Below are 26,284 nucleotides of genomic sequence, written 5' to 3' on the forward strand. Positions count from 1 at the left end.
TCATTCAAACAAGACTCTAATAATGATATCTACAATACGCAAGAACCCCATTAGTTGGTAAAATGAAAGACTTTTCACTGAAGATGTTCAGATATTTGACCTCATTAAACAGATTCTCGTATCCAGAGCAACATACAGTAGTGAGTGAATACATTCTCATCCTGGTCCTCCATGGGAATTGAACCCACAACCCTGGCATTGCAACTGCCATGTTCTACTAACTGAGGAACACAGGATCATTGCATAAGCTGGATATAAAGCACCATGGTTACCATTGTTTCCCCAGCGCCATGCCTGAGGTGTAAGATAGTGGTGAACTGCACCAACCCCAACACCATATCCCTTCTGGCCGCCCTGGAGAACGTCATGAAGTTGTACTCCATACGACCTGTCATGAACCTCTCAACCCCCACCAACATCAGCATGTACTTCACTCTCTACGGCATCCTGGGTGTGGTAAGGAGTAGTAGGACAGCATCCCTTTCAACTAGTTCACCTGAGGAGACATACCATTAAATCCATCAATGTATTTGACATGTGCTATATAGTTCTGAATGTTCCTCCACATCATGTTTTGTAGATCCATTGAAAATGTGGCTTTATTGCCTTTACTTTGTATCCTACAACAAAAAGTAATTCTCTTCTCAGGAAGAAAAAGCACAACTGTTGAACACATACATTTGGCTGGTGAAGGTAAACGTATTATTTAATTATTTTTGCAAATATATGTACACAGTGTATGGGAGTCATTATTGCACTTTGGTTTCTCATTCTCCTACAGAACGTTACTTCATGTTACATATTTGTTAGGGCACACAACATCCATTCACCAATATGTACTGAATAGCAATAGTGATATATATTTGGTTAAAACTAAAAAGTATATTGTATCTTTGACTGTAGAACAATCCTAAACATCAGATTATAATTTTGAATGCTGCTTACAAACATATTGTATTGTTGCTAATATGTTGTTTCAGGAATGGGAGAATGAATTTTTCAGCTGGGACCCAGTCCAATGCGGCTCTGCCAATATTTCTCTCCCCAGGGAAAGGTTCTGGTCACCAGATGTGGTAATCAATGAATTGTGAGTTAAACATCTCTATAGTCTATATAGATACGATATACTTGTTTTTTTGATGGAACATTGAATTCTTACTGATATCAGCCCATAGAAACACATTGAATAGCATATTCATACATGGAAAAACAAAAGTAAAAAAATGTTGAAGAGGAAGTTTGTTTTAAAGTGTCCGTCCTATATCTGAGAGCTATAAGAAAGATCAGGCAATGTATAATTTTTTTGACCCACATTTAAACTCTTTTTTTGGCACTAAAACTGATTCAATATACACTGAACAACAATATAAAGGCAACATGCAACAATTTCAACGATTTTACTGAGTTACAGTTCATATGAGGAAATCATCAATTGAAATAAATTCATTAGGCCCTAATCTATGGATTTCATATGATTGGGAACACAGCTATGCTATTTGTTACAGAGACCAACAAAAAAATAAATAGGCATAGGATCTCGTTGCAGTATTTTTGTGCATTGAAATTGACAATTGATCAAATGCAATTGTGTTCGTTGTCCGTAGCATATGCCTGAGCATACCATAACCCCACCGCCACCATGGGGAACTCTGTCCACGATGTTGACATCAGCAAACCGCTCGCCCAAACAACGCCATACACATGGTCTGCGCTTGTGTGGCCGGTTGGACGTACTGCCAAATTCTCTAAAATGATGTCGGAGGCAGTTTATGGTAGAGAAAGTGACATTAAATTCTCTGCCAAGAGCTCTGGTGGACATTCCTGCAGTCAGCATGCCAATTGCACACTCCCTCAAAACTTGAGACATCTGTGGCACTGTTTTGTGTGACAAAACTGCACATTTTAGAGTGGCCTTATATTGTCCCCAGCAGAAGGTGCACCTGTGTAATAATCATGCTCCTCAATCAGCTTCTTGATATGCCACACCTGTCAGGTGGATGCATTACTTTGTCAAAGGATAAATGCTCACTAACAGGGATGTAAACGAATTTGTACAAGCTGACGTCAAGGCAAAGGGTGGCTACTTTGAAGAATCTCCAATATAAAATAATATATAAAATACAATTGTTTGGTTACTACATGAATCCATCTGTATTTTTTTCATAGTTTTAATGTATTCACTATTATTTTACAATGTAGAAAATAGTGAAAATATAGAAAAAACATGGATTGAGTAGGTGTGTCCAAACCTTTGACTGGTACTGCATGTACTTCCATCATTTATTTGAACTGGTACCGTGCTACCTTCAGAAGTCTTGTGAGGCTTGTGGTTGTCCTAGAGCAAAACAACAAACATGTACGTGTTTGTGAAAGTCTCACCTTTTGGACAGAGGTTGGTAACTTCTTCAAACGAGTCTCGTGATGTTTATGGAGTGCGTGGAGCAAAATGGAGGACACCATAGTATTTGTGAGAGTCTCATCTTTCCATGGAGTGGTCATTTTGGTTTGTTTGGACTCTACAGACGTTTTCGAGAGAAGACCAATTTTCGGGATATCTAAAGGTCTGACAAACATCGCTGTAGCTCAGCCACCTTCCACCGCAGGTGCGGAAGGCCGTCATTGGCAATGTGGTGGATTGAGACACACAAATCACATTGAGACACACAAATCCATAGCTTAAACAGACAGATCTTGATAGGGATGTTTCTATTGTGCTAATTAGACTCCGGCAGAGGAGCGGACATCTTAACAAACACTTTAATTCTGTCCCTTTTTATTGCACCAGTGACTGCTTCAGTCAAGATTAAGAAATATAAAACGTGATTTATATCATGCCCATGGTTTGAAGTCGTCCCCATATTTCACCCTGTCTTACAGTATGGATGAAAATAGATCTCCCATCGTCCCTTATGTGTACATTAAGCACACTGGTATAGTGCGAGACGCCAACCCTGTCAGAGTGGTTAGCTCCTGTAACCTGGAGATCTACGCCTTCCCCTTTGACGTCCAGAACTGCACCTTCACCTTCAGATCCTACATCCACCACGGTAAGACGTCAACGCAACCACGCTTTAGGACTAACTTGAAAATAAGGGTCCGATGCCAAACCCATCGCTCCTTCTCTCCCCAAAAAACATCCTGACTCTCTCTTGTGATCTGAAATGATAGGTATGAAGCAGGGTTGTCCACTGACTCCATTGACGTTTTTGATATTACTCGTTGTCAACCAAGGGATCTGTTTGCTATTAGGCCCAAGTTTACCATCCCCTCAGTACAGATCATGTTCTGCTTCCATATAGGTTCAGCCCATTCATCCCAGGATGACCCATTCCTTTATCTCCCCTGCAGTGTCGGACATAAGGATTATCTTAGGGAAGAAGGTGGAGGACATCCTGAAACGCTCCATTAGCGTGTTGTCCACTGAAGGGGAGTGGGAGCTGATGGACATCAAATCCAGCAAGTTAAAGTTATCAACATTCAATCAGGGAGAAGGCAACCCCTATGATGAGCTCTGCTTCTTTGTAAGAACCCAAAGAACTGCAATTACTCAGACGCCATTAGTTTAGCTCTACTAGCACTGAACGTTGAGTTCTCTATATTTCTAGCATTACTTTTGTTTCAGAGAGTACTTCCTGTTTCACACATAGGATGCTAACCCAGATAATTATGGCTTTGTCTTGTCTGCTATGGGAATCTACTGCACCAAGCCAGATCACACTTGAAGGTTGTCATTCACTGTTGTATCTCTAAACGGTAGATTGTCCTGAGGCGCAGACCAACCCTCTACGTGGTGAACCTCCTGATCCCCAGCTGCTTCCTCATCACTGTGGATCTCTTCAGCTTCCTGTTGCCTCCCCAGAACGTGGACCGCTCCTCCTTCAAGATGACCCTAATTTTGGGCTACTCGGTCTTCCTGCTCATCGTGAATGACCTGCTGCCAGTCACAGGAAGCACCATCCCACTGATAAGTGAGTATGAAAACATGTGTTCTGGAAGCACCATTTTTCTCGTAAATAATACATGTAGTGGTAAATGTTTACTTTGTGTTATTGGATTAGCTGGTTAGGTCAAATATCATTTGACCATTGTTCATTGATCATTGATCATTGTTCTCCTAAGAGTGGCTGAATATTTTCCTCTCTTCACCTCCCTCCTCCTCCTCCTCCCACCCATGCAGATGTGTTCTTCGCCATCTGCTTGGCTCTGATGGTGGCCAGCCTGCTGGAGACTATTCTCATCACCAACCTCCTGGTCGGCTCCAGTAACTTCCACCCAGTGCCTGGCTGGGTCCGAGTGCTCGTTCTGCGCTTCATGGGCACCCTCGTCTGGATGCCTCAGAAATCAAGAGAGGACAAGATCATCCTCAATCCAGTTGCAGGAGGTACCCCTGATCTGATCCTTCCATGGAGTTACAACTACACAGACTTTCAGGCAATTAGCAGATACTTGTCTTGTCCAACCCAAAGCAATATAGTGAAAGCATTCATACACAGGCCTGAAAAGTAAGATAAATGTTGGAATCACTCTGATACATTTCTCCAGCCACTTGACTAGGTCCGACCTTAGACAGAATTGTACTTCCCACGTAAGTCAATCATTTCTGTCTTTAGGAGGTATATTCATCATTTCACCTTTCTCCCTTCCTTCCCTCTTTTCTCTAACAAACAGACTTGAAAGTCTGCCCTCTAGTGACGGTGGAGAGACAGGTTCAAAAAGGAGAACCAGGTGAGATGTGGGCAGAGGCAGGCAATTCAGCCCTGGCGGAGCTGAGGAAGCTGGGCAATGACCTGCAGTCCATCCGCATCCAGGTGGCCCAGCATGTGGACGGGAACCAGATCTCCCAGGACTGGATGCAGGTGGGCTACATCATAGACCGGCTGCTGTTTGGCGTCTACTGCATCTTCATCACCTTCAGCTTCATCGTCATCCTCAGCATCTGGAGTAATTCGTACAACCAGTGATGTAATAAATAAAATAGGTGGTTAAACGCCATTCGTTGTGAAATAAGTAACGCTCCCTATATGTTCTTAGCATTTTTCCATGATAGGTGGCTAAATATTTGTGTAAAATACAAAATGTGTGGAAATAGTGCTTACCCTCCACTACACCACCGCGTACAAGACTTAAGAGTCTACCATGTTGTCAACTGCTGTTTAGATTTAAAAACAATTACCTTAAAATTACCATAACTTTAACAATTGTTTGTTTGATCTTCTGGCTGCACTGAGTAGGTATGTTGACTTATATATTACTATATTAGAGGAAATATATTTTTATTTGTCAAATAAACATACTGTCACGAAAACCACTGTTTCATTACTAACAACAATTCATTGGGGTTATCTGAGATGTTTTCTGAATTGTAATGTTGATGGTGGATCAATGATGATGATGATGAAGATCTGTCACGCAAGACATGGATCAATGACATGCAGTGTCGACATACAGGAAGTTATTTTGGGGTATTTTATTAGGATCCCCATTTGCTGTTACAAAAGCAGCAGCTACTCTTCCTGGGGTCCACACAAAACATGAAACATGACAACACACAGAACATTAATAGACAAGAACAGCTCAAGGACAGAACTACATGCATTTAAAATGGCACACATAGCCTACATGTCAATACATTCACACAATATCTAGGTCAAGATAGGGGAGAGACATTGTGCCATGAGGTGTTGCTTTACTTGTTTTTGAAAACAGGTTTGCTGTTCATTTGAGCAATATGAGATGGAAATGAGTTTCAGGCAATAATGGCTCTATATAATTTGGATTTGGGGACTGTGAAAAGACCCCTGGTGGCATGTCTGGTGGGGTAAGTGTGTGTGTCAAAGCTGTGTAAGCTGACTATGGAAACCATTTGGAATTTGCAACATATGAATGTTTCTTCTAAAAAGAAGAAGTGATGCAGTCAGTCTCTCCTCAACTCTTAGCCAAGAGAGACTGGCATGCATAGTATTTATATTAGCCCTCCGATTACAATGAAGAGCAAGACGTGTCGCTCTGTTCTGGGCCAGCTGCAGCTTAACTAGGTCTTTCTTTGCAGCACTTGACCACATGATTGGACAATAATCAAGACAATACTAGAGTCTGCAGGACTGTTTGAAATGTGGTGTCAAAAAGCAGAGCATCTCTTTATTATGGACATACCTCTCCCCGTCTTTACAACCATTGAATCTTTGTGTTTTGACCACGACAGTTTACAATCTAAGGTAACACCAAGTAATTCAGTCTCCTCAAATTGTTCAACAGCCACACCATTCATTACCAGATTCAGCTGAGGTCTCGAACTTACGGAACGATTTGTACCAAATACAATGCTCTTAGTTTTAAAGATGTTCAGTTCTAGTTTAGTACTGGCCACCCATTCCAAATCTGACTACAACTCCTTGTTAAGGGTTTCAGTGACTTCATTAGCTGTGTTTGCTGAAACGCACATGGTTGAATCATCATCATACAGGCTTTGTTTAATGCCAGTGGCAGGTCATTGGTAAAAATAGAAAAAGTAGAGAGCTGCCCTGCGGTACACCATATCCTACATGGTTGACATTACAGAGGCTTCCATTAAAGAAAAACACTCTCAGTGTAACGTCAGGTGAATGATGGGTGTAGAGTCAGGCGCAGAGAGAGCAAAAGTATTACGGGGACAAAACGCTTTAATGTCCACAGCATAAAACAGGAACAGGTACAAAAGGGTGACGCCAAAACACAGGCGCAAAACCAACCCACAGACCACTGTTTAAATAAAGCTGGACAGCGAAAAAACCCACAATCAAAATAATCCACTCACGACTTAAACATGAACACACAAAATAAGCCCGCACAAACACTAGCGGGCGAAACTAACCTAAATAGTACCCCTCCCAAAACCCCAACAAGAAACAGGTGAAAACAATTAGACAGACATAAACGAAAAGGAAAAAGGGATCGGTGGCAGCTAGTAGACCGGCGACGACGACCGCCGAGTGCCACCCGAACGGGAAGGGGAGTCACCTTCGGTAGTATTCGTGACACTCAGTTCTATTAGATAGATAGCTCTGAATCCACAATATGTCAGAGGTTGAAAATCCATAAAACATACAGTACCAGTTAAAAAGATTGGACACACCTACTCATTCAAGGGTTTTTATTTATTTTTAGTAGTTTCTACATTGTAGAATAATAGTGAAGACATTAAAATGATGAAATAACACAGATGGGATCATGCAGTAACCAAAGAAGTGGTAAACAGATTATTCAAAGTAGCCAACCTTTGCCTCGATGACAGCTTTGCCCACTCTTGGCATTCTCTCAACCAGCTTCATGAGGTAGTCACCTGGAATGCATTTCAATTAACAGGTGTGCCTTGTTAAAAGTTCATTTGTGGAATTTCTTTCCTTCTTAATGTGTTTAAGTCAATCAGTTGTGTTGTGACAAGGTAGGGTTGGTATACAGGTAGGGTTGGTATATTTGGTAAAATACCAAGTTCATATTATGGCAAGAACAGCTCAATTAACTTTTTATGGCTGCAGGGGCAGTATTGAGTAGCTTGGATGAAAGGTGCCCAGAGTAAACGGCCTGCTCCTCAGTCCCAGTTACTAATATATGCATATTATTATTAGTATTGGATAGAAAACACTCTGAAGTTTCTAAATCTGTTTGAATTATGTCTGTGAATATAAAATAACTCATATGGCAGGCAAAAACCTGAGAAAAATCCAAACAGGAAGTGAGAATTCTGAGAGTGGTCGATGTTAAAGTCATCACCTATTCAATTCCCTGTAATATATGGATCTGTTTGCACTTCCTACGCCTTCCACTAGATGTCAACAGTCAGTAGAACGTGGAATGAAGCTTATGCTGTGTTGTGGGACCGGATGGGAGGTGTTTGAGTCAGTGGTCTGGCAGAGTGCCAGTTCTTGGTCACGCACTTTCCTCATGATATCACCATGCGTTCCATTACTTATAGAGACTGAAAAGAATGCTCCAGTTGGAACATTATTGGATATATATAACAACATCCTGAAGATTGATTCTCTACTAAGTTTGACCAGTTTATTCGACTTGTAATATAACTTTTTGAAGTTTTCGTCCGACGTTTGCCTGCATCTGCACGAGCGTTTGGACACGTGTACTACACATGCTAGCAAAATTAGCTAATTGGACATAAGTAATGGACATTATCGAACAAAACAACGATTTATTGTGGAACTAGGATTCCTGGGAGTGCATTCTGATAAATATCATCAAAGGTAAGGGAATATTTATCATGTAATTTCTGGTTTCTGTTGATTCCAACATGGCGGCTAATTTGGCTATTGTTCTGAGCGCCGTCTCAGATTATTGCATGGTTTGTTTTTTCCGTAAAGTTTTTTTTAAATCTGACACAGCGGTTGCATTAAGGAGAGGTATATCTATAATTCCATGTGTATAACTTGTATTATCATCTACATTTATGATGAGTATTTCTGTTGAAACGATGTGGCTATGCAAAATCACTTGATGTTTTTGGAACTAGTGAATGTAACACGCCAATGTAAACTCAGATTTTTTTATATAAATATGAACTTTATCAAACAAAACATGCATGTATTGTGTAACATGAAGTCCTATGAGTGTCATCTGATGAAGATAATCAAAGGTTAGTGATTCATTTTATCTCTATTTCTGCTTTTTGTGAAAGCTATTTTTCGCTGGAAAAATGGCTGTACTTATTGTGGTTTGGTGGTGACCTAACATAATCGTTTGTAGTGCTTTCGCTGAAAAGCATATTTGAAATCAGACACTTTGGTGGGATTAACAACAAGATGACCTTTAAAATGATGTAAGACACATGTATGTCTGAGGAATTTTAATTATCAGATTTCTGTTGTTTGAATTTGGTGCCCTGCACTTTCACTGTCTGTTGTCATATCATCCCGGTAGCGGGATTGCAGCCATAAGAAGATTTATGCAAAGAGAAACGACAGTCCATCATTTCTTTAAGACATGAAGCTCAGTCAATCTGGAAAATGTCAAGAACTTTGAAAGTTTCTTCAAGTGCAGTCGCAAAAACCATCAAGCGCTATGATAAAATTAGCTGTCATGAAGACCGCCACAGGAAGGAGGACCCAGAGTTACCTCTGCAGTAGAGGATAAATTCATTAGAGTTACCAGCCTCAGAAATTGCAGCCCAAATAAATGCTTAACAGAGTTCAAGTAACAGACACATCTCAACATCAACTGTTCAGAGGAGACTGCGTGAAATCAGGACTTCATGGTCGTATTGCTGCAAAGAAACAACTACTAAAAGACACCTTTTAGAAGGAGATACTTGCTTGGGCCAAGAAACATGATCAATGGACATTAGACCGGTGGAAATCTGTCCTTGGTCTGATGAGTCCAAATTTGAGATTATTAGTTCCAACCTCAGTATCTTTGTGAGACGCAGAGTAGGTGAACGGATGATCTTCGCATGTGTGGTTCCCACCGTGAAGCATGATGGTGTGGGGTTGCTTTGTTGGTGACACTGTCAGTGACTTATTTAGAATTCAAGGCACAGCATGGCTACCATAGCATTCTGCAGCGATACGCTATCCCATCTGGTTTGCGCTTAGTGGGACTATCATTTGTTTTTCAACAGGACAATGACCCAACACACCTCCAGGCTGTGTAAGGGCTATTTGACCAAGGAGAGTGATGGAGTGCTGCATCAGATGACATGGCCTTCACAATCACCTGACCTCAACCCAATTTAGATGTTTTGATATGAGTTGGATCGCAGCGTGAAGGAAAAGAAGCCAACAAGTGCTCAGCATATGTGGGAACTCCTTCCAGACTGTTGGAAAAGCATTCCTCATGAAGCTGGTTGAAAGAATACCAAGAGTGTGCAAAGCTGTCATCAAGGCAAAGGGTGGCTACTTTGAATAATTCAAAATATAAAATATATATATATATATATATTTTTTTATCATTCCCACATGATTCAATACGTGTTATTTCATAGTTTTGATGTCTTCTCTATTATTCTACAATGTAGAAAACTTTTGACTGGTTCTGTATGTTTTCTTAACAACAGATTATGGTCAAGAATGGCAAAAGCTGCACTGAAATCTAACAGTACAGCTTCCCTCAATGTCTACAGTGGTACTGTAGATCTCCTCCTCCATGTCTACAGTGGTACTGCAGTTTAGATGCTCTGCATAACTCATTTGCATAAAAGTAACCTGTTTAAAATTGGTTTCCTCTTTCACTGTGATTAATGTATTTTTCATTTGTTCTTTCTGGATTGTTTTATGGTACATAGTTTTGTTGTAAACAGAAAGGTGTTAATCTGTCAATGTTAGTTTGTTCTTTAAAATAAAAATGTACCTCTAAAAATACCTTATTACAAGCGTGAATGACGACTTTTAGAGAACTTGAATGTTATTATATTACTGAGAATGATCCATTTTGACAAATAGGTGCGTAGCCTGCAGCATTAGCTGAATGGTGAGATTTGACCAACTTCACACAATATAGTATACTATGTTGCATGATACAAGTTTTGTCATTTTTGGAGGTTGCCAATGTCCTTAACTTATGAATAATCTTGGCCTTATTGACAGTGGTGTAAAGTACTTAAGTAAAAATACTTTAAAGTACTACCTAAGAGTTTTTGGGGGGTGTATGTTCTACATTTGACTATTTATATTTTTGCCAACTTTCACTTTTATTTAAATACATTCCTAAAGAAAATAATGTGCTTTTTACTTCCCTGACACCCAAAAGTACATTTCGACAGGAAAAGGGTCCACTTATCAAGAGAACATCCCTGATCATCCCTACTGCCTCTGATCTGGCGGACTCACTAAACACAAATGCTTAATGTGTAAATTAGGTCTGAGTGTTGTTGTGTACCCCTGGCTATCCGTAAATAAATAAAAACAAGAAAATTGTGCCGTCCGGTTTGCTTAATATGAGGAATTTGAAATGATTTAAACGTTTACATTTTAGCAATTCCATGTACTTTTGATACTTAGGTATATTTAAAAACAAATACTTTAAAACTTTTACTCAAGTAGTATTTTACTGGGTGACCACATTTTACTTGAGTCATTTTCTATTAAGGAATCTTTACTTTTACTCAGTATGACAAATGAGTACTTTTTCCAGCACTGCTTATTGAATAGGGACCATTGATGCTAAAGCATTTAATCCTGTGCATGTGCTTCTTCTTCCCTTGTCTTTCCTACCATCTCTCTTTCTTATCTATCATTATTTCTTTCTCTCTCTTATCTCTCATTATTTATTTCTCTCTTTCTTTCTTTTTCTTTCACTCGTTATCTCCCTCTTCCATTGCTCTCCGTCCCTCTCTCTCTTTCTCTCTCACTCATCCCTCTCTCTCTCTCTTTCTCTCTCACTCCATCCCTCTTTCCTTAAGTCATGAACTAATTCCAGGACTCATATCATTGCCCGTCTATAATTAAATTATCAGCCTCTATGTTGTATCAGACACGAGAAAGAGAATAAACATAACATACATTTCATAACACAAGTTATATAACAAATGATTTGGGTGGGAGAGCTGAATGTGGGGGACATTGTGACACCTTTTCCTTTGTGTGCAGAGGTGAACCCCCAGCTCATTTCCATAGCCCAGTACGTGTATTGTCTGCAGAGCTGTGGTACACTTTTGTGCGATTGTTGCATAGGTTGGTACACCACAGCTCTGGGGTGAAATGTCCCCTAGGTACAGATCTAGGATCAGCTTCTCCTCCCCAAATCCTAACCTTAACCATTAGTGTGGAAAATGATACACTGACTCAGGATCAGCATATATGGGCAACTTCACCCTCCACCACAGCCATTTACTGTGGCTCACTTCTGTTTTGTATCCAACCACCTGCAGGTAAAGTAGCTCTGTACCACAAGAGTTCACCTGCTCTCCTGACCACCTCATTTGCCCCAAGGTTTATGGATCTCACTCATGGTCTTCTCTGTTGCTAGGCATATTTCTACCACATTTCTACAACACTTGTTTGATTGCACAATCAAGAATATCATTGAATCATTGTGTCACTTCTAAGGTATCAGAGATCTTTGTGTCCGTAGAATTGTGTTCAAAGTTGAAAATTGTCTGGAGCTGTAAGATTTTCTGTGGATTCTCCAACAGCAACTTATGATATGACATGACAATACATCAACATAAGTTTTTAACTATGCAAATTAGTCTGTATATATACAATTTGTTCCAGCTGGTGAAGAGGTGCCATCGATGGGTGTTAGGAAACAAAGCTTTGCTCTAAACAGTTCTTCAGCCAGAGGATCGAAACGGTCAAGAACTTGCAGCTTGCTGTTTGATGGCAACCAAGGATTTTTCCAAAATGGAGGTAAATATCTTTCATTCTAATGCCTTTTGTGACAATTGGGGGTTTTACGTTACTTAAGTTGTGTGTCTGTGTGTTGTGCTTCAATGCATTACTGTAATTGCTCAAAACATTTGTTCGGTGTCGTTTGAGGTAAATTAAGTTGTGAATTCATAAAGTAATTCATGGTGTTATAAACATTGTGTTAATTATCAAACATACACTAAACAATGGACCGTATATCTAAAATACAGTTTGACCTTTCACCCTAACAGTGATTTTTAAAATTACTATTTCAGTCTCAACGATGGTCGGTCAGTTCCCACAAGGTTCTGTTCATCATCTGCTGCATGATGGTACAGGGTAGGTACAGCTTGTACACGGGGAAAGAAAAAGTAGTCAACTAATTTAAGTAAACCTAAAATATTATATTTGAGTAATAGTTTATTTTCATTTATTCTTTAGTTTTATGTTCACTTTTTGATATTACTCGGGGTATCTGATACCTTAACGATCAAGATCATAACATAATTTATTTGTGGGTTTGCGGTCAATTCATTTCACTATCATATGAAAAAGTAGCAAGGTCTTCATTATTCAAACAAGACTCTAATAATGATATCTACAATACGCAAGAACCCCATTAGTTGATAAAATTAAGGACTTTTCACTGAAGATGTTGAGATATTTGACCTCATTAAACAGATTCTCGTATCCAGAGCAACATACAGTAGTGAGTGAATACATTCTCATCCTGGTCCTCCGTGGGAATTGAACCCACAACCCTGGCATTGCAACTGCCATGTTCTACTAACTGAGGAACACAGGATCATTGCATAAGCTGGATATAAAGCACCATGGTTACCATTGTTTCCCCAGCGCCATGCCTGAGGTGTAAGATAGTGGTGAACTGCACCAACCCCAACACCATATCCCTTCTGGCCGCCCTGGAGAACGTCATGAAGTTGTACTCCATACGACCTGTCATGAACCTCTCAACCCCCACCAACATCAGCATGTACTTCACTCTCTACGGCATCCTGGGTGTGGTAAGGAGTAGTAGGACAGCATCCCTTTCAACTAGTTCACCTGAGGAGACATACCATTAAATCCATCAATGTATTTGACATGTGCTATATAGTTCTGAATGTTCCTCCACATCATGTTTTGTAGATCCATTGAAAATGTGGCTTTATTGCCTTTACTTTGTATCCTACAACAAAAAGTAATTCTCTTCTCAGGAAGAAAAAGCACAACTGTTGAACACATACATTTGGCTGGTGAAGGTAAACGTATTATTTAATTATTTTTGCAAATATATGTACACAGTGTATGGGAGTCATTATTGCACTTTGGTTTCTCATTCTCCTACAGAACGTTACTTCATGTTACATATTTGTTAGGGCACACAACATCCATTCACCAATATGTACTGAATAGCAATAGTGATATATATTTGGTTAAAACTAAAAAGTATATTGTATCTTTGACTGTAGAACAATCCTAAACATCAGATTATAATTTTGAATGCTGCTTACAAACATATTGTATTGTTGCTAATATGTTGTTTCAGGAATGGGAGAATGAATTTTTCAGCTGGGACCCAGTCCAATGCGGCTCTACCAATATTTCTCTCCCCAGGGAAAGGTTCTGGTCACCAGATGTGGTAATCAATGAATTGTGAGTTAAACATCTCTATAGTCTATATAGATACGATATACTTATTTTATTTTTATGAAACATTGAATTTGGTCTTACTGCTATTAGCCCATAGAAACACATTGAATAACAGACTAACACATGGAAAAACACAATCAAAAAATGGTGAAAAGGAAGTTTGTTTTAAAGTGTCCGTCCTATATCTGAGAGATAAACGAAAGATCAGGAAATGTATCATTTTTTTGACCCACATTTAAACTCTTTTTTTGGCACTAAAACTGATTCAATATACACTGAACAACAATATAAAGGCAACATGCAACAATTTCAATGATTTTACTGAGTTACAGTTCATATGAGGAAATCAGTCAATTGAAATAAATTCATTAGACCCTAATCTATGGATTAAAAATGGGCCTCACAATGTGCCTCAGGATGTCGTTGCGGTACTTTTTGTGCATACAAATTGACAATTGATCAAATTAAATTGTGTTCATTGTCCGTAGCTTATGCCTGAGCATACCATAACCGCACTATCACCATGGGGAGCTCTGTTCACAATGTTCACAATGTTGACATCAGGAAACCACTAGCCCTCACAACGCCATACACATGTTCTGTGCTTGTGTGGCCGGTTGTACTGCCAAATTCTCTAAAATGACGTTGGAGGCAGCTTATGGTAGAGAAATTAACACAGAATTGCATGCTCCCTCAAAACTCGAGACATCTGTGGCATTGTTTTGTGTGACAAAACTGCACATTTTAGAGTGGCCTTTAATTGTCCCTGTGTAATAATCATGCTCTTTAAACAGCTTCTTGATATTCCACACCTGTCAGGTGGATGGATTACCTTGTCAAAGGATAAAGGCTCACTTACAGGGATGTAAACAAATTTCAGAGGTGTAGTTAGGAATGAAGTTGGGAGATCTGCGGAAACTACTTCAAACAAGTCTTGTGACGTTTATGGGGGTCGTAGAGCAAAATGGAGAACACCATCGTATTTGAGAGAGTCATATTAGTTTGTTTGGACTCTACAGACGTTTTCGAGAGAAGACCAATTTTCGGGATGTCTAAAGGTCTGACAAACACAACTGTAGCTCAGCCACCTTCCACCGCAGGTGCGGAAGGCCGTCATTGGCAGAAGTGGTGGATTGAGACACAGGCCATACAAATCCATAGCTTAAACAGACAGATCTTGATAGGGATGTTTCTATTGTGCTAATTAGACTCCGGCAGAGGAGTCTTAACAAACACTTTAATTCTGTAGCTCGTTTTTGGTCACAGGTCCAGGAATGGTTGAAGAATTGCAACATTTGCGTAGAACTAACGCTACAGATAGCAATACTGGGGGATTTGAAAAGCCATAGTCAATCAATCAATAATATAATAATTATTTTAGCAAAAATGTTTATTTTTAATTTACAATCCGTGGAAGCTATGAGAATAGGAAGATTCAAATCTTTTGTGAAGCATCACAGCACAGTTGAAAAATATATGGCAAATAAAAATCCGAAATGGATGATGTTGGAAGATAGATGGGAAAGGTTGAGTGGAGCTGAAGGGTGGGACTAATAACAAGATAAACAATGTAGGGCATACGGGATCTGTGAAATGTGTATAGGTGCGGAGCTATTGTGAAATAGCACAGTTACAAGTGGAAATCAAACTGGATGGACAACAGAAATAGAGGAAGGACTAAGAACAAACAAGAGAGAACTATTATAAAGTAGACTGTGTCTGTAAAATGTGTATAAGATGTATAAATTGAAGGTAAAAACAGAAATGTTTATCAGTTTACTCCAATTGGGGGATCGGTGGTAGGGTTTGCGGGGAATAATAATAAAGGTATACTCTTTAAAAAAGTATGTATGTCTATGTAGGTATGTGTATGTATATATGTGTATATGTATGCATACGTGAATGGATATATATATTTACCCAAAAAAATATGGGGGATTGGAAATGATGCAGACAATTACATTGGAAGCAACATTCTTTCCGCAATATTAAGCTGATCCACCCCCAAAAAAAAAAAAAAAAAAAACTTTAATTCTGTCCCTTTTTATTGCACCAGTGACTACTTCAGTCAAGATTAAGAAATATAAAACGTGATTTATATCATGCCCATGGTTTGAAGTCGTCCCCATATTTCATCCTGTCTTACAGTATGGATGAAAACAGAGCTCCCATCGTCCCTTATGTGTACATTAAGCACACTGGTATAGTGCGAGACGCCAACCCTGTCAGAGTGGTTAGCTCCTGTAACCTGGAGATCTACGCCTTCCCCTTTGACGTCCAGAACTGCACCTTCACCTTCAGATCCTACATCCACCGCGGTAAGACGTCAATGCAACCACGCTTTAGGACTAACTTGAAAATAAGGGTCCGATGCCAAACCCATCGCTCCTTCTCTCCCCAAAAAACATCCTGACTCTCTCTTGTGATCTGAAATGATAGGTATGAAACAGGGTTGTCCACTGAGTCCATTGACGTTTTTGATATATTATTCGGTGTCAACCAAGGGATCTGTTTGGTGTTAGGCCCAAGTTTACCATCCCCTCAGTACAGATCATGTTCTGCTTCCATATAGGTTCAGCCCATTCATCCCAGGATGACCCATTCCTTTATCTCCCCTGCAGTGTCGGACATAAGGATTGTCTTAGGGAAGAAGGTGGAGGACATCCTGAAACGCTCCATTAGCGTGTTGGCCACCGAAGGGGAGTGGGAGCTGATGGACATCAAATACAGCAAGCTCAAGTTATCATCATTTGATCAGGGAGAAAGCAACTCCTATGATGAGCTCTGCTTCTTTGTAAGAACCCAAAGAACTGCAATTACTCAGACGCCATTAGTTTAGCTCTACTAGTACTGAACGTTGAGTTCTCTATATTTCTAGCATTACTTTTGTTTCAGAGAGTACTTCCTGTTTCACACATAGGATGCTAACCCAGATAATTATGGCTTTGTCTTGTCTGATATGGGATACGACTGCACCAAGCCAGATCACCCTTGAAGGTTGTCATTCACCGTTGTGTCTCTAAACTGTAGATTATCCTGAGGCGCAGAGCAACCCTCTACGTGGTGAACCTCCTGATCCCCAGCTGCTTCCTCATCACTGTGGATCTCTTCAGCTTCCTGCTGCCTCCCCAGAATGTGGACCGCTCCTCCTTCAAGATGACCCTTATTTTGGGCTACTCGGTCTTCCTGCTCATCATAAATAACCTGCTGCCAGTCACAGGAAGCACCATTCCACTGATAAGTGAGTATGAAAACATGTGTACTGGGAACACCATATTTGTAGAGGTAAATGTTTACTTTGTGTTATTGGATTAGCTGGTTAGGTCAAATATCATTTGAAGTCCACTTCCTTTGTCCTCCTAAGAGTTGCTGAATATTTTCCTCTCTTCACCTCCCTTTTCCTCCTGCCGCCCATGCAGATGTGTTTTTCGCCATCTGCTTGGCTCTGATGGTGGCCAGCCTGTTGGAAACTATTCTCATCACCAACCTCCTGGTCGGCTCCAGTAACTTCCACCCAGTGCCTGGCTGGGTCCGAGTGCTCGTTCTGCGCTTCATGGGCACCCTCGTCTGGATGCCTCAGAAATCAAGAGAGGACAAGATCATCCTCAATCCAGTTGCAGGAGGTACCCCTGATCTGATCCTTCCAGGGATTTACAATTACACAGACTTTCATTCAATTAGCAGATACATGTCTTGTCCAACCCAAAGCAATATAGTGAAGCATTCAATAACAGGCCTGAACAGTAACATAATTGCAGGAATCACTCTGATACATTTTTCCAGACACTTGACTAGGTCTGACCTTAAACAATCAATAATTTCTGTCTTTAGGAGGTATATTCATAATTTCACCTTTCTCCCTTCCTTCCCTCTTTTCTCTAACAAACAGACGTGAAAGTCTGCCCTCTAGTGTCGGTGGAGAGGCAGGTTCAAACAGCAGAACAAGGTGAGATGTGGGCAGAGGCAGGCGATTCAGCCCTGGCGGAGCTGAGGAAGCTGGGCAATGAGCTGCAGTCCATCCGCATCCAGGTGGCCCAGCATGTGGACGGGAACCAGATCTCCCAGGACTGGATGCAGGTGGGCTACATCCTCGACCGGCTGCTGTTTGGCGTCTACTGCATCTTCATCACCTTCAGCTTCATCGTCATCCTCAGCATCTGGAGTAATTCGTACAACCAGTGATGTAATAAATAAAATAGGTGGTTAAACGCCAATCGTTGTGAATAAAGTAACGCTCCCTATATGTTCTTAGCATTTTTCCATGATAGGTGGCTAAATATTTGTGTAAAATACAAAATGTGTGGAAATAGTGCTTACCCTCCACTACACCACCGCGTACAAGACTTAAGAGTCTACCATGTTGTCAACTGCTGTTTAGATTTAAAAACAATTACCTTAAAATTACCATAACTTTAACAATTGTTTGTTTGATCTTCTGGCTGCACTGAGTAGGTATGTTGACTTATATATTACTATATTAGAGGAAATATATTTTTATTTGTCAAATAAACATACTGTCACGAAAACCACTGTTTCATTACTAACAACAATTCATTGGGGTTATCTGAGACGTTTTCTAAATTGTAATGTTGATGGTGGATCAATGATGATGATGATGAAGATCTGTCACGCAAGACATGGATCAATGACATGCAGTGTCGACATACAGGAAGTTATTTTGGGGTATTTTATTAGGATCCCCATTTGCTGTTACAAAAGCAGCAGCTACTCTTCCTGGGGTCCACACAAAATATGAAACATGACAAAACACAGAACATTAATAGACAAGAACAGCTCAAGGACAGAACTACATGCATTTAAAATGTCTCTACATGTCAATACATTCACACAATATCTAGGTCAAGATAGGGGAGATGCATTGTGCCATGAGGTGTTGCTTTACTTGTTTTTGAAAACAGGTTTGCTGTTCATTTGAGCAATATGAGATGGAAGTGAGTTTCAGGCAATAATGGCTCTATATAATTTGTACACTTTCTTGATTTTGTTCTGAATTTGGGGACTGTGAAAAGACCCCTGGTGGCATGTCTGGTGGGGTAAGTGTGTGTGTCAAAGCTGTGTAAGTTGACTATGGAAACCATTTGGAATTTGAAACATATGAATGTTTCTTCTAAAAAGAAGAAGTGATGCAGTCAGTCTCTCCTCAACTCTTAGCCAAGAGAGACTGGCATGCATAGTATTTATATTAGCCCTCCGATTACAATGAAGAGCAAGACGTGTCGCTCTGTTCTGGGCCAGCTGCAGCTTAACTAGGTCTTTCTTTGCAGCACTTGACCACATGATTGGACAATAATCAAGACAATACTAGAGTCTGTAGGACTGTTTGAAATGTGGTGTCAAAAAGCAGAGCATCTCTTTATTATGGACATACCTCTCCCCGTCTTTACAACCATTGAATCTTTGTGTTTTGACCACGACAGTTTACAATCTAAGGTAACACCAAGTAATTCAGTCTCCTCAAATTGTTCAACAGCCACACCATTCATTACCAGATTCAGCTGAGGTCTCGAACTTATGGAACGATTTGTACCAAATACAATGCTCTTAGTTTTAGAGATTTTCAGTTCTAGTTTATTACTGGCCACCATTCCAAATCTGACTACAACTCCTTGTTAAGGGTTTCAGTGACTTCATTAGCTGTGTTTGCTGAAACGCACATGGTTGAATCATCATCATACAGGCTTTGTTTAATGCCAGTGGCAGGTCATTGGTAAAAATAGAAAAAGTAGAGAGCTGCCCTGCGGTACACCATATCCACATGGTTGACATTACAGAGGCTTCCATTAAAGAAAAACACTCTCAGTTCTATTAGATAGATAGCTCTGAATCCACAATATGTCAGAGGTTGAAAATCCATAAAACATACAGTACCAGTTAAAAAGATTGGACACACCTACTCATTCAAGGGTTTTTATTTATTTTTAGTAGTTTCTACATTGTAGAATAATAGTGAAGACATTAAAATGATGAAATAACACAGATGGGATCATGCAGTAACCAAAGAAGTGGTAAACAGATTATTCAAAGTAGCCAACCTTTGCCTCGATGACAGCTTTGCCCATTCTTGGCATTCTCTCAACCAGCTTCATGAGGTAGTCACCTGGAATGCATTTCAATTAACAGGTGTGCCTTGTTAAAAGTTCATTTGTGGAATTTCTTTCCTTCTTAATGTGTTTAAGTCAATCAGTTGTGTTGTGACAAGGTAGGGTTGGTATACAGGTAGGGTTGGTATATTTGGTAAAATACCAAGTTCATATTATGGCAAGAACAGCTCAATTAACTTTTTATGGCTGCAGGGGCAGTATTGAGTAGCTTGGATGAAAGGTGCCCAGAGTAAACGGCCTGCTCCTCAGTCCCAGTTACTAATATATGCATATTATTATTAGTATTGGATAGAAAACACTCTGAAGTTTCTAAAACTGTTTGAATTATGTCTGTGAATATAAAATAACTCATATGGCAGGCAAAAACCTGAGAAAATCCAAACAGGAAGTGAGAATTCTGAGAGTGGTCGATGTTAAAGTCATCGCCTATTCAATTTCCTGTAATATATGGATCTGTTTGCACTTCCTACGCCTTCCACTAGATGTCAACAGTCAGTAGAACGTGGAATGAAGCTTATGCTGTGTTGTGGGACCGGATGGGAGGTGTTTGAGTCAGTGGTCTGGCAGAGTGCCAGTTCTTGGTCACGCACGTTCCTCATGATATCGCCATGCGTTCCATTACTTATAGAGACTGAAAAGAATGCTCCAGTTGGAACATTATTGGATATATATAACAACATCCTGAAGATTGATTCTCTACTAAGTTTGACCAGTTTATTTGACTTGTAATATAACTTTTTGAAGTTTTCGTCCGACGTTTGCCTGCATCTGCGCGAGCGTTTGGACACGTGTACTACACATGCAAGCAAAATTAGCTAATTGGACATAAGTAATGGACATTATCGAACAAAACAACGATTTATTGTGGAACTAGGATTCCTGGGAGTGCATTCTGATAAATATCATCAAAGGTAAGGGAATATTTATCATGTAATTTCTGGTTTCTGTTGATTCCAACATGGCGGCTAATTTGGCTATTGTTCTGAGCGCCGTCTCAGATTATTGCATGGTTTGTTTTTTCCATAAAGTTTTTTTTAAATCTGACACAGCGGTTGCATTAAGGAGAGGTATATCTATAATTCCATGTGTATAACTTGTATTATCATCTACATTTATGATGAGTATTTCTGTTGAAACGATGTGGTTATGCAAAATCACTTGATGTTTTTGGAACTAGTGAATGTAACACGCCAATGTAAACTCAGATTTTTTGATATAAATATGAACTTTATCAAACAAAACATGCATGTATTGTGTAACATGAAGTCCTATGAGTGTCATCTGATGAAGATAATCAAAGGTTAGTGATTCATTTTATCTCTATTTCTGCTTTTTGTGAAAGCTATTTTTCGCTGGAAAAATGGCTGTACTTATTGTGGTTTGGTGGTGACCTAACATAATCGTTTGTAGTGCTTTCGCTGAAAAGCATATTTGAAATCAGACACTTTGGTGGGATTAACAACAAGATTACCTTTAAAATGATGTAAGACACATGTATGTCTGAGGAATTTTAATTATGAGATTTCTGTTGTTTGAATTTGGCGCCCTGCACTTTCACTGTCTGTTGTCATATCATCCCGGTAGCGGGATTGCAGCCATAAGAAGATTTATGCAAAGAGAAACGACAGTCCATCATTTCTTTAAGACATGAAGCTCAGTCAATCTGGAAAATGTCAAGAACTTTGAAAGTTTCTTCAAGTGCAGTCGCAAAAACCATCAAGCGCTATGATAAAATTAGCTGTCATGAAGACCGCCACAGGAAGGAGGACCCAGAGTTACCTCTGCAGTAGAGGATAAATTCATTAGAGTTACCAGCCTCAGAAATTGCAGCCCAAATAAATGCTTAACAGAGTTCAAGTAACAGACACATCTCAACATCAACTGTTCAGAGGAGACTGCGTGAAATCAGGACTTCATGGTCGTATTGCTGCAAAGAAACAACTACTAAAAGACACCTTTTAGAAGGAGATACTTGCTTGGGCCAAGAAACATGATCAATGGACATTAGACCGGTGGAAATCTGTCCTTGGTCTGATGAGTCCAAATTTGAGATTATTAGTTCCAACCTCAGTATCTTTGTGAGACGCAGAGTAGGTGAACGGATGATCTTCGCATGTGTGGTTCCCACCGTGAAGCATGATGGTGTGGGGTTGCTTTGTTGGTGACACTGTCAGTGACTTATTTAGAATTCAAGGCACAGCATGGCTACCATAGCATTCTGCAGCGATACGCTATCCCATCTGGTTTGCGCTTAGTGGGACTATCATTTGTTTTTCAACAGGACAATGACCCAACACACCTCCAGGCTGTGTAAGGGCTATTTGACCAAGGAGAGTGATGGAGTGCTGCATCAGATGACATGGCCTTCACAATCACCTGACCTCAACCCAATTTAGATGTTTTGATATGAGTTGGATCGCAGCGTGAAGGAAAAGAAGCCAACAAGTGCTCAGCATATGTGGGAACTCCTTCCAGACTGTTGGAAAAGCATTCCTCATGAAGCTGGTTGAAAGAATACCAAGAGTGTGCAAAGCTGTCATCAAGGCAAAGGGTGGCTACTTTGAATAATTCAAAATATAAAATATATATATATATATATTTTTTTTTTTATCATTCCACATGATTCAATACGTGTTATTTCATAGTTTTGATGTCTTCTCTATTATTCTACAATGTAGAAAACTTTTGACTGGTTCTGTATGTTTTCTTAACAACAGATTATGGTCAAGAATGGCAAAAGCTGCACTGAAATCTAACAGTACAGCTTCCCTCAATGTCTACAGTGGTACTGTAGATCTCCTCCTCCATGTCTACAGTGGTACTGCAGTTTAGATGCTCTGCATAACTCATTTGCATAAAAGTAACCTGTTTAAAATTGGTTTCCTCTTTCACTGTGATTAATGTATTTTTCATTTGTTCTTTCTGGATTGTTTTATGGTACATAGTTTTGTTGTAAACAGAAAGGTGTTAATCTGTCAATGTTAGTTTGTTCTTTAAAATAAAAATGTACCTCTAAAAATACCTTATTACAAGCGTGAATGACGACTTTTAGAGAACTTGAATGTTATTATATTACTGAGAATGATCCATTTTGACAAATAGGTGCGTAGCCTGCAGCATTAGCTGAGTGGTGAGGTTTGACCAACTTCACACAATATAGTATACTATGTTGCATGATACAAGTTTTGTCATTTTTGGAGGTTGCCAATGTCCTTAACTTATGAATAATCTTGGCCTTATTGACAGTGGTGTAAAGTACTTAAGTAAAAATACTTTAAAGTACTACCTAAGAGTTTTTGGGGGGTGTATGTTCTACATTTGACTATTTATATTTTTGCCAACTTTCACTTTTATTTAAATACATTCCTAAAGAAAATAATGTGCTTTTTACTTCCCTGACACCCAAAGTACATTTTGACAGGAAAAGGGTCCACTTATCAAGAGAACATCCCTGATCATCCCTACTGCCTCTGATCTGGCGGACTCACTAAACACAAATGCTTAATGTGTAAATTAGGTCTGAGTGTTGTTGTGTACCCCTGGCTATCCGTAAATAAATAAAACAAGAAAATTGTGCCGTCTGGTTTGCTTAATATGAGGAATTTGAAATGATTTAAACGTTTACATTTTAGCAATTCCATGTACTTTTGATACTTAGGTATATTTAAAAACAAATACTTTAAAACTTTTACTCAAGTAGTATTTTACTGGGTGACCACATTTTACTTGAGTCATTTTCTATTAAGGAATCTTTACTTTTACTCAGACAAATGAGTACTTTTTCCAGCACTGCTTATTGAATAGGGACCATTGATGCTAAAGCATTTAATCCTGTGCATGTGCTCTTCTTACCCTTGTCTTTCCTACCATCTCTCTTTCTTTCTCTCTCTCTTTATCTCTCATTATTTCTTTCTTTATCTCCACTCTTCCTTTGCTCTCTATACCTCTCGCTCTCTCTCTCTCCATCCATCTTTCCTTAAGTCATGAAATAATTCCAGTACTCATATTATCGCCCGTCTGTAAATAAATGATCAGCCTCTATGTTGTATCAGACACGAGATAGAGAATAGACATAACCATACATTTCATAACACAAGTTATATAACAAATGATTTGGGTGGGAGAGCTGAATGGGGGAACATTGGAACACCTGTTCCTTCGTGTGCTGAGGTGAACCCCCAGCTCATTTCCATAGCCCAGTACGTGTATTGTCTGCAGAGCTGTGGTACACTATCGTCCGATTGTTGCATAGGTTGGTACACCACAGCTCTTGGGTGAAATGTCCCCTAGGTACAGATCTTGGATCAGCTTCTCCTCCCCCAATCCTAAACTTAATAATTAGTGTGGAAAATGATACACTGACTCAGGATCAGCTTCTATGGGCAACTTCACCCTCCACCACAGCCATTTACTGTGGCTCACTTCTGTTTTGTATCCAACCACCTGCAGGTAAAGTAGCTCTGTACCACAAGAGTTCACCTGCTCTACTGACCACCTCATTTGCCCCAAGGTTTATGGTTCTCACTCATGGCCTTCTCAGTGCTAGGAATATTGTTTTTTTTTGTTTTTTACAAGTCCTATGTTTAGTTTTATTGTAGAATCAAGAAATCACTAAATATTTGTGTCACTTCTAAGGTATCAGAGATCTTTGTGTCAGTAGATTTGTGTCCAAAGTTGAAATAGTCTGGAGCTGTAAGATTTTCTGTGGATTCTCCAACAGTAACTTATGATATGACATGACAATACATCAACATAAGTGTTTAACTATGCAATTAGTCTGTATATATAAAATCTGTTGCAGCTGGTGAAGAGGTGCCATCGATGGGTGTTAGGAAACAAAGCTTTGCTCTAAACAGTTCTTCAGCCAGAGGATCGAAACGGTCAAGAACTTGCAGCTTGCTGTTTGATGGCAACCAAGGGTTTTCCAAAATGGAGGTAAATATCTTTCATTCTAATGCCTTTTGTGACAATTGGGGGTTTTACGTTACTTAAGTTGTGTGTCTGTGTGTTGTGCTTCAATGCATTACTGTAATTGCTCAAAACTTTTGTTCGGTGTCTTTCAAGTAATGAGAGAGGTACATTTAATTTAAGGTAAATTAAGTTGTGAATTCATAAAGTAATTCATGGTGTTATACACATTGTGTTAACTATCAAACATACACTAAACAATGGACCGTATATCTAATATATCATTTGACCTTTGACCCTAACAGTGATTTTTTTTAAATTACTATTTCAGTCTCAACGATGGTCGGTCCGTTCCCACCAGGTTCTGTTCATCATCTGCTGCATGATGGTACAGGGTAGGTACAGCTTGTACACGGGGAAAGAAAAAGTAAAGTAAACTAATTTAAGTAAACCTAAAATATTATATTTGAGTAATAGTTTGTTTTCATTTATTCTTTAGTTTTATGTTTACTTTTTGATGTTACTTGGGGTATCTGATACCTTAACGATCAAGTTCATAACATAATTTATTTGTGGGTTTGCGGTCAATTCATTTCACTATCATATGAAAAAGTAGCAAGGTCTTCATCATTCTAAGATGATTCTAATAATGATATCTACAAAACGCAAGAACCCCAAAATTAAAGACTTTTCACTGAAGATGTTGAGATATTTGACCTCATTAAACAGATTCTCGTATCCAGAGCAACATACAGTAGTGAGTGAATACATTCTCATCCTGGTCCTCCATGGGAATTGAACCCACAACCCTGGCATTGCAACTGCCATGTTCTACTAACTGAGGAACACAGGACCATATCCAAACAGCAATATAAAGCAGCATGGTTACCATTGTTTCCCCAGCGCCATGCCTGAGGTGTAAGATAGTGGTGAACTGCACCAACCCCAACACCATATCCCTTCTGGCCGCCCTGGAGAACGTCATGAAGTTGTACTCCATACGACCTGTCATGAACCTCTCAACCCCCACCAACATCAGCATGTACTTCACTCTCTACGGCATCCTGGGTGTGGTAAGGAGTAGTAGGACAGCATCCCTTTCAACTAGTTCACCTGAGGAGACATACCATTAAATCCATCAATGTATTTGACATGTGCTATATAGTTCTGAATGTTCCTCCACATCATGTTTTGTAGATCCATTGAAAATGTGGCTTATTGCCTTTACTTTGTATCCTACAACAAAAAGTAATTCTCTTCTCAGGAAGA

The 26,284-nt window shown here is 39.5% G+C and overlaps 2 protein-coding genes across 2 annotated transcripts; both read left to right on the plus strand.

Annotated features, from left to right (window-relative positions):
- The first annotated feature begins 264 nt into the window (after positions 1–264).
- On the plus strand, positions 265–4,961 carry LOC120053676 (5-hydroxytryptamine receptor 3A-like). Its single transcript, XM_039000854.1, has 6 exons — positions 265–456; positions 2,924–3,047; positions 3,349–3,521; positions 3,758–3,968; positions 4,178–4,381; positions 4,669–4,961. The coding sequence occupies exons 1-6, from the start codon at positions 265–267 to the stop codon at positions 4,959–4,961; spliced, it is 1,197 nt and encodes a 398-aa protein (XP_038856782.1).
- Positions 4,962–13,165: 8,204 nt separating this feature from the next.
- LOC120053678 (5-hydroxytryptamine receptor 3A-like) lies at positions 13,166–18,167 on the plus strand. Its single transcript, XM_039000856.1, has 6 exons — positions 13,166–13,357; positions 16,105–16,303; positions 16,607–16,779; positions 17,016–17,226; positions 17,405–17,608; positions 17,875–18,167. Exons 1-6 carry the CDS (start codon positions 13,166–13,168, stop codon positions 18,165–18,167), a joined length of 1,272 nt encoding a protein of 423 aa, XP_038856784.1.
- The last annotated feature ends 8,117 nt before the right edge of the window (positions 18,168–26,284 follow it).

The sequence above is a fragment of the Salvelinus namaycush genome, chromosome 9 (genome assembly GCF_016432855.1).
Source record: "Salvelinus namaycush isolate Seneca chromosome 9, SaNama_1.0, whole genome shotgun sequence".
NCBI classification, from domain to species: Eukaryota; Metazoa; Chordata; class Actinopteri; order Salmoniformes; family Salmonidae; genus Salvelinus; species Salvelinus namaycush.

Bases quoted from the DNA above. Each gene is read 5' to 3' on its own strand.
- LOC120053676 (XM_039000854.1), top strand. From the start codon at position 265: ATGGTTACCATTGTTTCCCCAGCGCCATGCCTGAGGTGTAAGATAGTG. The intron at 457-2,923 runs GTAAGGAGTAGT...GTGTACATTAAG, and splicing joins TCTACGGCATCCTGGGTGTG to CACACTGGTATAGTGCGAGA. The intron at 3,522-3,757 runs GTAAGAACCCAA...TCTAAACGGTAG, and splicing joins ATGATGAGCTCTGCTTCTTT to ATTGTCCTGAGGCGCAGACC.
- LOC120053678 (XM_039000856.1), top strand. From the start codon at position 13,166: ATGGTTACCATTGTTTCCCCAGCGCCATGCCTGAGGTGTAAGATAGTG. The intron at 13,358-16,104 runs GTAAGGAGTAGT...CATGGTTTGAAG, and splicing joins TCTACGGCATCCTGGGTGTG to TCGTCCCCATATTTCATCCT. The intron at 17,227-17,404 runs GTGAGTATGAAA...CCGCCCATGCAG, and splicing joins AAGCACCATTCCACTGATAA to ATGTGTTTTTCGCCATCTGC.